We start from the raw sequence: 14181 nt of genomic DNA, 5'->3' as shown, positions 1-14181 counted from the left end.
TGTTGCAATTGGATACTGACCTTCCTCTCCTTTGCCTGACCCATAGAGGTACTGATCACCTGCAACTTCCACTGAAGTCAAACAGAGTTGTGGGTACTCAGCACCTTTCAGGACCAGGACCTGAATGCTAAGGTCAATTCATATGACCTTTATATGGCATTTATATTCAAAACATCTGGGGTGATCATTACTCTCTGTAAGCATTCTGGGAGGCAATGTGACAACTGGTGGATAGAGCACTAGACTGGGGCTCAGGGTGTCTGGGTTCTGTTCTGAACTTCGGACAAATCACTTCATCTCCCTGTGCCTCACATTCTCTGTCTGTAGAATGGAAATAATGATACTGATCTCCTTTCTAAAGTACTTTGAGATCTACGGTACAAGACCTAGGCAGTAGTATTTTTCTGTTCCCGTTACAGTAGAACCTTGCCAATCTACATACTGTAAACTGCACCAAAAACTGCCCATCTCACCACTCTTCACAACAGGAGTATTGACTGTAGTGACTTGTAGTATTACAGGTTTCATTATTTTTGCAAAATTCACAATAGACCATTTATTAATACATTTATGACACACTTTTAAATAAGTAAATGTTAAGTACACTTAGTGTTGTATTATCTTTAACTTTTTTTTGCGTAAATGGTCATTCCCTTACTTGCTAATTCATAATATTCAATAATTATCACAATGAGTCTCTTGGCTGCTAATTAGCAAAGTGCTACATATGTCTCATGAAAATACATGTTTTTGTTTTGTTTTTTAAACAAGGACGTTGAATCAGAAACCAGTTTATCCTAATATTTAGAGTGCAGTGAAATAAGAGTTGCTTGCTTAACCATTAATGAAAAGTTGTTTGCTGTTATGCAAGACTGGCTTTGAAATGACGTATTTTTATTTTTCTCTTTCAGTTAGATGCAAGCTTATTGGTTTTATAGTTTATAAAGATTTACTGTATCTTATGAATAACCTGAATTCTGATCCCCTGAAGTTTATATTGCTCTTCAGCAGTCTGATTGGCTGGCACTAGTTTTATTTAATAACATAAGTTTACACACGGTGCAAAAAATTGGCATGTCCATGTTTGTCTATATTTTGTTTATATATGGAGCTGATATACGTTTTATGTTAAGTGTTTTCTTTAGTATATGGTATAATGCTTTCTGCCTACTCAGATCCACCATTCTGGAATCAAAGGTTATTTTTTGTCCATCATATCATTAGTCAGTCACCTAAAAAGATGTGTTTCACCTTGCTTTCCTGTATCCAGTCTCCACTGCTCCTCTGTCTTTAGTTTACTTGCATCAAAAGTGCACACTCTTAGAAAGCAGTGTCCATGTATTTATTTTTTTGCCCAAAGCTGGTACTCAGTGAGAACGGACATATGAAAGAAATGTAAATAATACTATAAATACTTTAGTTTCTGATAAATTTGATATCTCTTCATTGCAAGGATGCCCACTTTTCATTGCATACTACAGAGGAGGTACAGTAGAACCTCAGAGTTATGAACAGCTTGGGAGTGGAGGTAGTTTGTAACTAAAACGTTCGAAACTCTGGAAAAGAAAGTTATGGTTGTTCAAAAGTTTACAGCTGAACATTAACTTAATACAGCTTTAAAACTTTGCCGTGCAGAAGAAAAATGCTGCTTTCCCTTTATTTTTATTAGTAGTTTACATTTAGCACAGTACTGTACTATATTTGCTCTTTTTGTGTGTGTGTCTGTGTCTGCTGCTGTCCAATTGTGTACTTTCAGTTCCAAAAGAGGTGTGTGTAGTTGACTGGTCAGTTCGTAACTCTGGTGTTCATAACTCTGAGGTTCTACTGTACTCACATCTCAGAAGTCTTTGACTGGAGAGAGCCTAGTGGAAAAAGTAGCGGGTACAAATTTCCATTCAGTTGGTGTGGTCGTATACATGATGATGGATAAAATTCAGTTGCTCTTCTGGTTTGGGGATCTGAGTAATGGAATACACGTTTTCAGTAAACTGGTTCTCTGTCATCTCATTGCTTTCCAATGTTAATCAATTAAACTCTATTTAAGGTACTTCAAAAAGGCGAAGAGTAACAGACGAACGAGAGTTGCGTATTCCTTTAGAGTATGGGTATGTTTTATATTTACTTAAACGGCATTTGGGAAGCGATTGCATATAGTGTCTCATAAAGTGAATGGTCATTTATTTTAAAAAAGGGCATTGTAGTATTTGACATAGAATTTTCAAAGGGACTCTCAGACTTAAGCACTCCTTTGACTTGCAGTGACACTTTGTTCCCTTTGAAAATTCCAGCCTTCCTATGTATTGTCTCTCAATTACTTCCAAAACAAATTTGCTTATTTACAAATGTAAAGATGTGTTGCTTAATTGTTTTGCAACTGAAAATTCATTAGTAGTTCTGTTAACAATTCATGAGCCAGAATAGAATCTGCTCACTTTCCCAGAACTTTGTGTGCACTACAATGCTAAAATGTATAAAAAAAAAAATTTGATAACGTAACCTAATACAATACCATTTTTGCCTGGTCACATTTCTGCCTTAATCACTTTATATATTTGTCTCTTGACTTTAATGTAAAATTAATAAATAGAGGTTTATAAATTAGTTCAAGAAATGAGTGTTAACACACACCTATATTTACTATTATTACAGCTGGCAAAGAGAAACACGAATAAGGAATTTTGGTGGTCGTCTTCAAGGAGAAGTAGCATATTATGCACCATGTGGAAAGAAACTGAGACAGTATCCTGAAGTAGTAAAGGTACATACTTTTTTTTCAATTTGTATGTATTCTGGTACCATAAAGCATGTGTACAATAAAAAAGTGCACTTCTTCCTCAAATAAAGTTCCTTGATACAAAATGTCTTGTGATGTGAGGCTAATGTACCTTAACCTGTTTCTAAATTGACCTCCTATAGAGGCATATCCCTTGATAGAATATGCAAAACATTTGACTCCTGACGTTAGCTGTACATCAAAGCTGGGTTGTAATTATTTAAAACCTGAAGTGGAAAAATATGTGATTTTTTCAGTATCTCAGCAGAAATGGAATAATGGATATCTCAAGGGACAATTTCAGCTTCAGTGCAAAAATAGGAGTGGGTGACTTCTATGAAGCCAGAGATGGACCGCAGGTATCCACTTTTTAAAAAGTAAAGTCTTTGATCCAAGGAGTAGTAACATAAATCTAGGTGAAATAATTTTTACTACACTCTGGAGCATTGCCTGTTGTTAGTGAATTCATTCTTACAGTCATACATAGTACTTTACAGTAGCTTTTGTTGAGAGTTGAGGGTCTGATCCTAGGAGGTACTGAAAATTTACAACTCTCATTGACTTCCTCAGGTCTCAGGTGCTCAGTATGTCCCAAGATCAGCTCTGAAATGATAGTTGTCTAGTTAAGAAGGAGCTTTGAGCTAAGTATTTTATAAGAGAACACGTTCAGATATTTCTTAGAGTAGAAATTTTTTCTTCTTCTGTTATACGAACTCCATATCTGTAGAAGTTCTGTTTATGTGTGTATCATGTCTCCTTTGTATTTTCATCCGTCTAGGGCAGGGGTGGCCAACCTGACCCTGAGAAGGAGCCAGAATTTACCAGTGTACTTTGCCAAAGAGCCACGTAATAGTCAGCAGCCCCCATCAGCTCCCCCACCCCGCTCCCAGCGCCTCCCACCCACCGGCAGCCCTGTGGATCAGCACCTCCCCCTCCCTCCCCGCACCTCCCGATCACCTGTTTCGTGGCGTGCAGGAGGCTCTGGGGGGAGAGGGGGAGGAGCAAGGGCATGGCAGATTCAGGGGAGGGCGCGGGAAGGGGTGGAGGGGGGCAGGGCCAGTGGCAGAGCCAGGGGTTGAGCAGTGAGCACCCCCCGGCACATTGGAAAGTTGGCGCCTGTAGCTCCAGCCCCGGAGTCGGTGCCTAGACAAGGAGCCGCATAGTAACTTCTGAAGAGCCGCATGTGGCTCCGGAGCCACAGATTGGACACCCCTGGTCTAGGGTATCTAAAATACATACTTAAAACACAGGTATTTACTGTGTAGAGAATACAGTATTAGCTTTTCTGAAGGGTCCAGTTTTTATGCACAGTTGTATGAACAAACATTCTACTTGAGTGTGGCAGAACTCTGCTTTGCTTTATGTGGATAAAGTAGCCACTTCACAGAAGAATAAATTATGATTGAACTGTGTGACACCACCATCTATTTTGTCCAGCTTAGGGACTTCCATTTTTTCTTGTGATCTCATGTCAGTGAATATATTTATTTATTGTTAAAGATAACTCTTCCCTGTATATCACCACATGAATGTGGACAGACATCAGGAAAATGTGCTCAACAATTCCTGGAATTTCAAAACACCTTGCCTAGGCAGTTGAATCCCTGGAATTTCAAAACACCTTGCCTAGGCAGTTGAATCCCTGGAATTTCAAAACACCTTGCCTAGGCAGTTGAATCCCTGTAGGAGTATACATCAATCTACAAAACATGCATAAATGTTTGTAATAAAACTGAAGCCATGTCAAATTGCTCACTTTGGGGTGGCGTTGGCTGACTTCTGGCCCCTTGAGGAAGTTAATGTTGTAGGCCCCTTGTACATCAGCCACTGTAAACCCAGGGTTGAATAAGTCAGGATCAATAAATCATGTAGGTATGTACCTCGCTATTGAACCTCAGATTTAAGTAGCTACTAGTTTCCTGGACATCAGGTCAACCCCTCTTTTTTTCTTTTTCTTGTCTGTCTATTATATTCTTCCCATCTCACATGTCCCCAGCCTTAGTTACTTCTTTCCACCCCTCTTACTTTATATCTAGTGGGATGTACTGCACTCCCTGCCCTCCTTTGGGACTGCAAAACTTCAGAAAGGAGGAACTGAGGAAGGGCCACAGTTCAATCACAAGGCTGGATAATGAATTATCCCAAACCTCTTCTAAATATCATTCAAAAATTCCAGTTTTTATTGCTTCTGCTACATTCTGCTCAGGTCAAAGCAGTTTTACTAGGAGAAAGAAAAATGTCATGAAAGGGGAGGCTAAAACAGAACAAGTAGGTATTAGCAAATACTGCTCTGTTCGGGATGGTGGTATAGATGGCCTCAGCACTGTTATCACACCTCCCCATAATACACTGTTAAAAGGCATTGAGATTTCCAGTGGTCTCAGATTACACATGTACATTCTTATGGCTGGATTGTCCCCAATTTATAACAGGTGGGCAAGGGGATGGGGCCACAAAAGACCTCCTGCCTTGTGCACCCTTACAGGTAAAACGCTAAATACTACTGGGTATGCAAACACTGCTCTCTCCTAGCTCCACTGCTGGTTGGTCTAGAAGAGCTGGGACCTGGCCTTATCTTTCCTCCATACCTTATAGAAGAAATGGTAGGGTGCTGGGAAGGAGCACACACCGTACCACATGGGAGGATGGCAGAACAGGGTCTGCAATGTACATGTCTCAGGAACTTCAAGAGAAGTTGTGGCTCATTCATCCAGATTTCTTTCTAAAGTGTACCGCTAAAGCATTGCTCCTCCCCGCCCCACAACCCCTTGCTTCCAGTGTAGAAGCTAAACTGTGATGCTTGATATGTAACTAGATAATGCGCATTGACTTAGTCAAAGACCAAATCCTGACAAGCAAACAGGAAGAATTTGCAGATTCCTCAGATTGAAACTCAAAGCTGCTACCTTCATCTTGGGTGGAGGAGGGAGCCATTTCAGAATCTTGGAAAGCCCTAGCAATATCTGCCTTCTGGAGATATTAGACTAATAGTGGATCTGTACAGGATGTTTGTCTTTGGAGAACAATAATTATAGGTAAGTAATTTTATCCTTTAGTCACTAGGGAGATGCTTTTTTTATTATAACATAGGTGTGCTTGGAATAACATCTTTGGTGAGAGTAATGTTTGTTCCCAGTAGCTACATTGTCATACATAATCATTCAAGTTATTGTAGTATATTTCCAAATGCTTACACTGTGTGTGTGTGTGCGCGCATGTGTGTGTACACACTCTGTGTATGTTGTCTTATATATGTCTATATATGTTTATGCTTACAAGCCCAGATCCTACTTCTAATTTTATTCTATAGCTATTGGTACTTTATTGGTACTTACAAAGCATGATCCTAATATATTCGGTGTGTGATGTGATTCCAGAATGTCTATTCTGTGTCACTACCACCATTTTTCTTATAATTTATCTGTGTTGAAGGTAACTTGTGAGTGTTGTGTTACCTAACTTTAAAGTACACCAATCAGCATTGAATACCACAGACTAATCTGATCCATTTCAAACTAAGGTCATGAGCACTTGCACTTTCCAGACATAACTGGCATGTAAATCTTATATTTACGTTTTTTCTTGATTTTTATCTGAAATACCATTAAAACTGCAAACATTTTAAATTGTAAATCTAGATTTTTTTTTAGAGGCTTAGGTTGTCTCTCAATCTCTTAGCCAATTTGTTTTCATATCTATTTTTTTAATGACAAAAATAAACTTAAGCATTCCTCATTGGCATTTTTATTACATGTGGCATCAGACCAGCTTTTCAATCAGGTAATTTTTAGTGTGTATATTTTTGTTTTTCTACTCTAATCCATATATTTTTAAAATATGGAGTTAAAGAGAACATATTGCCTAAAAACCTAGTATGATTAAGAAGCTCTAAAATTATATTTATACTTCATGAATCAGATTTTGATTCATTAGATTGTCATGTAAACATTTGAACTAAACTGATAACAGCTAACAAACCATTTACAGTAAGATAACCAAAAAATTAAGCTAGTACTTAATGAAAATGGTATCTGTATGTACGTTACTGAAATTTAGTGTCCTGTTGTAATACTGAAAGTGCCAATAATTTATCTATATCTTATTGGTATAGAAAATTATCAGTTTTATTCCAGAAATTTGCTCATCAGGTAGTTTTTTTTCCTGCTGATTCCATCTCCTCCACTTTTTACGGTTTGGGGCCTTTTACTGCTACTTTTCCTATTCTTCTCTCTGCCTTTCTTTGCGTTCTGTGGCGTATCATAATCCAGGTTATTGTATCAGTCTCATCTGATTGTGAGCACTGCAAAATTCAAATTGAAAGATGGAAAAAGATGCATGGAAAACTATTTATGGTTTTGATCCTGCACTCACTGAAATCAGCAGAATTCTTGCCAGTGACTTCAGTGTGTAATATTTTCTGAAGTTTTTCTTTATATGAAAAATAGTTTGTTTTACAAGGTGATTTGGAGGTATTTTTAGGCTCAGTCGTTTTTAATAAAAGCCAGAAGCACCATATCAAAAGCAAATTTGGAATAAATGATAACTTCAGGTAACTATACTGTAAAATTCAGAACATGGTTTGATGAGTTATAGACAGTAGAACATTCCAATCTAAATTTTCCAGGTTGAAATCCACCTGGATTTTCCTACTGCATTGACAGTGGCATTTCTTAATGTTTTTCGGTACAATGAATTTAAAAAAAGAATTTGAAAGCATGGTAATCTCCTAAAGTTTCTTTTAGTTCAATCAGAGATTTTTTTCCTAATTGAAAACAAAGAATATTTGAGGTACATAATAAAGGATTTCTATATTATGAAAGGAACTGATATGGTCGTCATTTACAGTATATTTTTAGACTGGTACCAATTTTCTGAAAAAAGGGGTACATAACTCCTAGTTTTCTAGTTTAGGATTAACAGGGACTTGAGCCAAGCTACTTCATGAAAATATTAATTGATATATGGAATAAGTTATAGAGGTAAGTAACTGAAATATATAATATTAAGGATAGAAACCATCATTCATCCTTATTTGTGGAATCTCTATCTTCTTGCCATAATTAAGGAATTAAAAATGCCTGTATGTTTTTCTCTGGAAAAAGAAGGAAAGGGTAGCAAAAAAGTGGGATTAAGATTTGTTTTTAAAATGTAAACTTGTTGGGTTGGAGGAACTTTTTTTTCTTTGAGTGCAAGTCCAGATACATACTCCACAGTTGGTGAGCGCACATCTCATGTATATGCGTTAGAGAATTGTCTAATCGGCAATATCTATGGGGTGGGTTGACACATAGGACCTTCCTCTCCATGTGTATTACACAAGGGTATAAAGAGCAGAGCTGTTTTGCTATGCCTCAGTTCCTTTTGTACTGGTCATGGTATATGTCAGAGCAACTCTCTTAAAATTTACCTCCGCTTTGGCTAGTTAGTGTTGAGTTTAGTCACATAGCTGCACATGGAAGCCACAGGGGGAGGGAAGCCCTTCCCCAAGCTTGCAGGTGGTGTGGGACACAAAGCTCAAGCACAGCAATTCCCCAGGCTTAAGAACTGCTCATTGTGCGAAGCAGTTGTGTTTCTGAATGACGGACACGTGAGATATCTGTTTTTGTCTCAAGAAGGATATACTTCAGGGTACTGTGAAATCTGCAGGTCCTTCTTGAAGTGGACCCAGCACTCAAGGGAGGCATGCCTGAGGCTTTTCTCATGGAGCAGGCAATGAGGTTGGACTCCAACTCCAGATTCTAGGCATCTAGGCCCTGGGGGAACAAAGATTGTTGAAATTGGCCCCAGTGTAGACTTTAAAACTGTCTGAAGCTGCCTTGTCTGGAAGACATACAGGATAAGTCTACACAGCAACTAGACACCAGTGACTGGCTCGTGCTAGCTGACTTGGGCTCGCAGGGCATGGGCTGCATGACTGTTTCATTGCTGTGTAGGTGTCTGGGCTTGGGCTGGAACCCGGGCTCTAGGACCCTTCTAGGTGAGTGGGTCAGATACAGGGCAGACTTGGAATGGAAGCCTTCGAGGAAGAAGAGGCTGAGATCACCCTCCCCTGATCCAAAGTAAAGGCCACATAAAACTACCAGCCTGTTGGACACCAAGGGTGCCTCAAAACTTAGAAAAAGTTCCCTGAGCACCAGAGCCTGCATCCCCCCACCCCGAGTTGTCATAGCTGTATAAGCCTTCTTGGTACCAAGAACTCAGAGTGGTCACTGGCTACTTCAGTATCTGGTAAAAGTTTGATTTTGGTACAGGCCATCCTGATGCTTTCAGCATGCTTTCAGGTACCTTCACAGTCACTGCCACACCAACCTGTTGGGACTCCACCACTCAGGGCCTTAGCTGCAGCCCCCAGAGATATGCGGCTATTGGAGTCACACTAATTCCTAATGCTTTCCAGATTCCTGGACCCAGTGGCCTCAGTGTTTCCAGCATGCAGTCATGTTCCCCCTGCGCTTATGGGACAGGCACAATCTTTTCCAGAGCACTGCTGTCTTGTCCTCTGACTCAAGACAGCCAACAGCTGTCCCCAGCCTGATCCCAGGATTCAGCAGTCTAGATCTCTCCCAAGGAGTCAAAAGGTGTGTACCCAGGACTAAGGAGAGAGTGTGGTACCACTATTATGCAGTGTGGGGATTGCCGGTCCTTGGCACCATGATCTCTCATGCTTTTTGATTTTGGAATGTAGAGCAGGTGGCCCCATCGTCGTACTACCTGAATCGCAGGTTAAGACTGTCACCCACACACCTGAGGCTAGACCCATCCCTGCTGCATCCCCAGGGCCACACAGTGGCCTCAGTGCAGAGGACCCAGGATGAAGGTGGACTGACATGTTCACAAAACACTGTATGTTGGTGCAGGCTGCTAGGGACAATGCAAGATTCACATGGTCTGTGTTGAAGTCCATACTCTTGACACCTCTTAGTCGACTTGAGTGAGGGGAAACTGCTTGGGAGTCGTCACAAATATGCATACAGACTAGCACTCTAAGAAGAAAGAGGTTACACACCTTTTATGGTAACTGATGTTCTTCGAGAAGCCAGGTAGCTGGGTCTGGATGACAAGGGGATGATCTCCTAGAAGCTGGGACTGGACATCATGATAACTCAATAAATTGCCTTGGTCTTTTCATTTCCTCTCAAGCATCTGGCACCAGTCACTGTCGGAAGACAGGATCCTGGGCTAGATGGATCATCAGTTTGACCCAGTATGTGTAGTCTGTATGCATATTCCACTACCTACCTCTGTGCCTGCTACTTCAGAGTCCTGGGACCATGGATTCTCACCTTTTATGCCCCTGTGGAATGATGCATGCACTACCCTTAGGGGTACCGCTGACAGGAAAATTCTCAAACTTGTGGACACTGGACATACTCACCAACTGTGGAATGCATATACAGATTACACATCTTGAAGAACATTTGTTACTGTAAACGTAAGCAACTTCATTTTCCTGTTCCTAAAACCTCTTATGTTGTGTTACAACTGTGAAATACATACTTTGATGATATCATTCAGATTACATTTATCCACTACCTGGGAATAGGTCTTCTGCTGTGTTTGTTTAAAAACAAAAAACAGTTGTATGTCTATAGGTATATATGTCCTGTCTAGTGGTCTGAATGCAAGTCAGGGACCCAGGAACTCTGGTCCTGATCCTCAGTTGTGTTATAGCATCACAGGACATAGGGGGTTACTCTTGCATATGAGTAGTGTCAAGGCTGGTAGGAGTGATGGGATAGAATGATTTGCACTTCAGCAATCCTCAGCTATGTAACAGCCTTAAAAGTCGATTACTAGCTAAAATAAGTTAGAGTAGCCTTGAGGCTGTTTTAACATGGACTATAGTTATGTCTCCACTGCAAAAAAAGGTGTGCTTTTACATTGATTTAGCTATCTTGATGTAAAATCTTAGTGGAGACAAGGCATGTAATTTTGAAGATACCACTGAAAGCTGGTACTAAACTTATGTAGGAGTCTAAATGGAATAGTCAGATTCTGTTTTTTGAATAAGCAATGGTTCCCAGAATTCAACAACGTCTAAAATGATTGAAATTTACAATGAGATTTCGGCCTACTTTTTCCCAGTCTGTGTTTACTCATCCAACATTATTCGATACCTCAAAAAGACCTGAAAGAGATACTTCCTTTAGACTCTTGTTCTAAAACAATGTCATGTCCTGCAAATATCTCCTGTTCTGCATTCTAAAAAACTGGATAAAATAGATACAGGAGCAGAGTGTCATCTGATATAAACCAATATTCCTTTTGTTATGGTATTATGTTTATTTACACCAGTGGAAAAATCTTGTCCATAGAATCAAATGTTGCATGGAAAGGCGGAATCCATATGGCTTTTCTTACTTTTGATGATGATGGATTTTTCAAAGGTTAATGTATTTGAATGTAATGTCCCTCAGTTTGTGGTATCTTTTGCTGGAAACAGTACAAAAGGGAAAACACGAGTACAGCACAATCTGAACTACCCTTGAACCATGATTGATTTTTTTTTCATCTGTTTCTGAATCTTGTTTTGCATTTTTTTCCCTCACTCATGAATAAGCATATGAGAAGTTGTCTACTAGGTTGCAGGTTGGTATGGACAATAAAGAGAGACAATATTTAGTCCTGTTTACATGGCTCAAAAAGACAAATAGTCTATGATAAACTACAGGGGGAGATCCCTGAGATATTAGACACCTGAAAAAAATATAGTGTGTATATATATTATAAATGGTACTCCTGCTGACAGATATTTAAGATACTACTTTGGCTCAAGTGGTACAGATACTGATTTTGGATTGAGAAGTCTTCAATCAGTTTTTAACAAAGATGGATTCTGCACTTGATGCTGGATATCAGTTGGATATGTATGCCTCTTGGAAGATCTGCATTCTAAGTACAGTATGGATTCTTGTGATATCTTACTTCATATTGGTTGCAGAGTTGAAAAATATCAGTGCAACTTCTGTTAGTAGCTGCTTTTGGATGTGAGGGTATCATGTTATTAAAAAGTTCCTTTTACAGAATGTTCTATGAAACATTTCTTAGCATATTATGAAAGATTAGCATAAATAATTTAAACATAAATGACAAAATAAATTAACAAAACGCATTTTGTGGTTTATCATACTTGATTTTATTGTTTGTGGACTTATTAATTCACAAATTCAGTATTGCGAATCAACTGTAGTTTTTAAAAAAGTAGATGTGACTGGCTTCATAGCTGCTTTGGCAGACATTTTCAGAGTCCTTGACAAGCTTTCATTAAGTAAATGATGTGCTCCCAGAAGTAACCTTAGCTATCATTTTTTCCTATCATTCCAAAAAAATTGGAAAAGCAGTGAGAGATACCACATTTCCAAATAGATCAAGCTCAATCAAGCAAGATCAAATAGATCAAGGAACTGTTTTAATTAATAGACACAGTATGAGGTTCCCTCTTGTGTCAATTAAATGAAAGCTATCTAAAAACTAACCTCTTGGTATTATAGCAACAGGAATTTAGGTGCCATGAGAAATTAAAAAGGGTTGAATTTAGTGCTTCTTACCTTGTTCAGGAGACTGTACAATTTCCAGAGCTTTGAATTAAGGTCATAGAGCAGATTATAACTACTTGAAAACTTTTGATTAGTTTTTAATTTTAGTTGACTGACAAATTAATTTTCACAGTAGGTGAAAACTAAATTGTACTAAATAAAATTGCAAGGTAGAAATGAGTTTCTGGTTTTTCAGTTTATTTATTATAAAACTGAGATATCGAACCCTCCAAAAGTCACAAGTAAAAATCAAAATCCGTTCTCCTGCTTTTACTGTTTTCCTTATATTCTATAAATTTCAGAATGGTTTTTACATATAGCCTGTCAGATTTTTAAACATCACATTGATTAATGGATAAGTGCAGGCGTAGTAGTTAAATTTGAAGTTTATAGGCTAAGGGAAAATCTGTTCTTCTGCCTAATCTACTAAGTTGAGGAATGGGCTATTTAGGCAAGAGAGAACTAGAAGCAATATAGTAGTGGCACATATGTAATAACAAATGGTGTTTCACTCAGTAAATTAGCTTTGAGATCTTGTAAGTTTTAGTGGTAAATTGTAGAAATGCTTTTGATAAATCCTACAATACCTATGCAATTGCTCTGTGTCACCACTGTCATTCTAATACCAACTTTCATGTTTTTGGGTAAATATATTTACATATATAGACATATGCATTTTTGCATGTATGACCAGATCTGTGGATGTATGTTTTTGTTTTCTTTTCACTTTTATTTATAATGGCTATGAAATATGTTAATTAAAAGGGTATGCAGTGGTGTCTTCTGAAAGAAGAGGAAGTCATTCCCCGTATCAGAGCTATGGAAGGTCGTAGAGGACGACCGCCAAATCCAGATAGACAGCGTGCTAGAGAGGAATCAAGAATGAGGCGTCGGAAAGGCCGACCTCCAAATGTTGGTAGCACTGAATTTTTAGACAACACTGATGCAAAGCTGTTAAGGAAGTTGCAAGCTCAAGGTAAGAAATTTGTTATAGTTTCCACAACCTGAAAGTAATGATGTTCCATTTTCCTAAAGGCAAGTATTATCATTTATTTCTGCTACTGTATGTCCTTGCAAGTTGCTTTTTGAAATCTTGTCAAAAGTGTGATGTGAACTTTCAGTTTAAAGCCAAGTAGATATAAACGTGCTTTAAAGAGAGGTGTAAAGGGTGTGTGTGTGTGTAATAAATGAATAAGCTTGGGCAATATTAACTTTATTTAAATGTATACAATGTAATAGTGGACATCTGGGTACCACTGACAGTTTTTTTTAAAATACACACGGATATGAGAATCTGATCCGAAAAATAAGCATCAGGCATGTAACCTTCATCCCAGTGCTGTACTTCAAAATTGCATCACATTTTCCTAAAAGAAGTTAATATTCTACAAAATTCTCTTACGGCTCAGGGTTATTTTTCCTCTTGGGTTTCATGATTGATCTGGCTTATATGGTGAATGTGAACATACGCTGTCTGTTGCTGTGCTGCACAGGATTCATACATAAAATATCTAAGCCTTGACTACCTCTTTGTGAGATTCATTGTGCCTTTTCCCCCTGTGCCTGCAAAGAGCATTACACAACAAAGAGCCAGTCATTGGAGATGATTGAAATGTTCTACCTGAACAAACAGGGTGCATTTTTAAAGATACCTTTTGTAGGTAGTATTTTTTGCTTGGGGCTGGATATCAGGTAAGGTAGCTAGATCGTTTTCTGTCTCATTAGAGTCCACTCAGCACGATAGTACTTGTTGCTTGTATATTGCTTTCAATCTGATAATCTCAAAGCAATTTACAAATATTAACAGCGTAAGTCTCATGACACCCCTGTGAAGTGCAAAAACAAATGCAAAAACAGATGCTAGAGAGGTAT

At 38.6% G+C, this 14181-nt stretch overlaps 1 protein-coding gene across 22 annotated transcripts in view; it reads left to right on the top strand.

Moving 5' to 3' along the window:
- The window catches only part of BAZ2B (bromodomain adjacent to zinc finger domain 2B), a 277861-nt gene that overhangs the window by 178839 nt on the left and 84841 nt on the right, over positions 1 to 14181 (top strand). For 17 of the 22 annotated variants that reach the window (XM_084644095.1, XM_084644075.1, XM_084644088.1 and 14 more), the window contains 4 exons: positions 2045 to 2105; positions 2650 to 2758; positions 3031 to 3132; positions 13075 to 13285. In XM_084644095.1, coding sequence (XP_084500221.1) covers positions 2045 to 2105; positions 2650 to 2758; positions 3031 to 3132; positions 13075 to 13285 — 483 coding nt within the window. The remainder of the gene's footprint in view (positions 1 to 2044; positions 2106 to 2649; positions 2759 to 3030; positions 3133 to 13074; positions 13286 to 14181) is intronic. The other 5 variants (XM_084644087.1, XM_084644081.1, XM_084644086.1 and 2 more) reach the window with 1 other exon arrangement.

The sequence above is a fragment of the Lepidochelys olivacea genome, assembly GCF_965140295.1.
Source record: "Lepidochelys olivacea isolate rLepOli2 genome assembly, chromosome: 11".
NCBI lineage: Eukaryota > Metazoa > Chordata > Testudines > Cheloniidae > Lepidochelys > Lepidochelys olivacea.
This window is presented reverse-complemented; position numbering and strand designations above follow the sequence as displayed.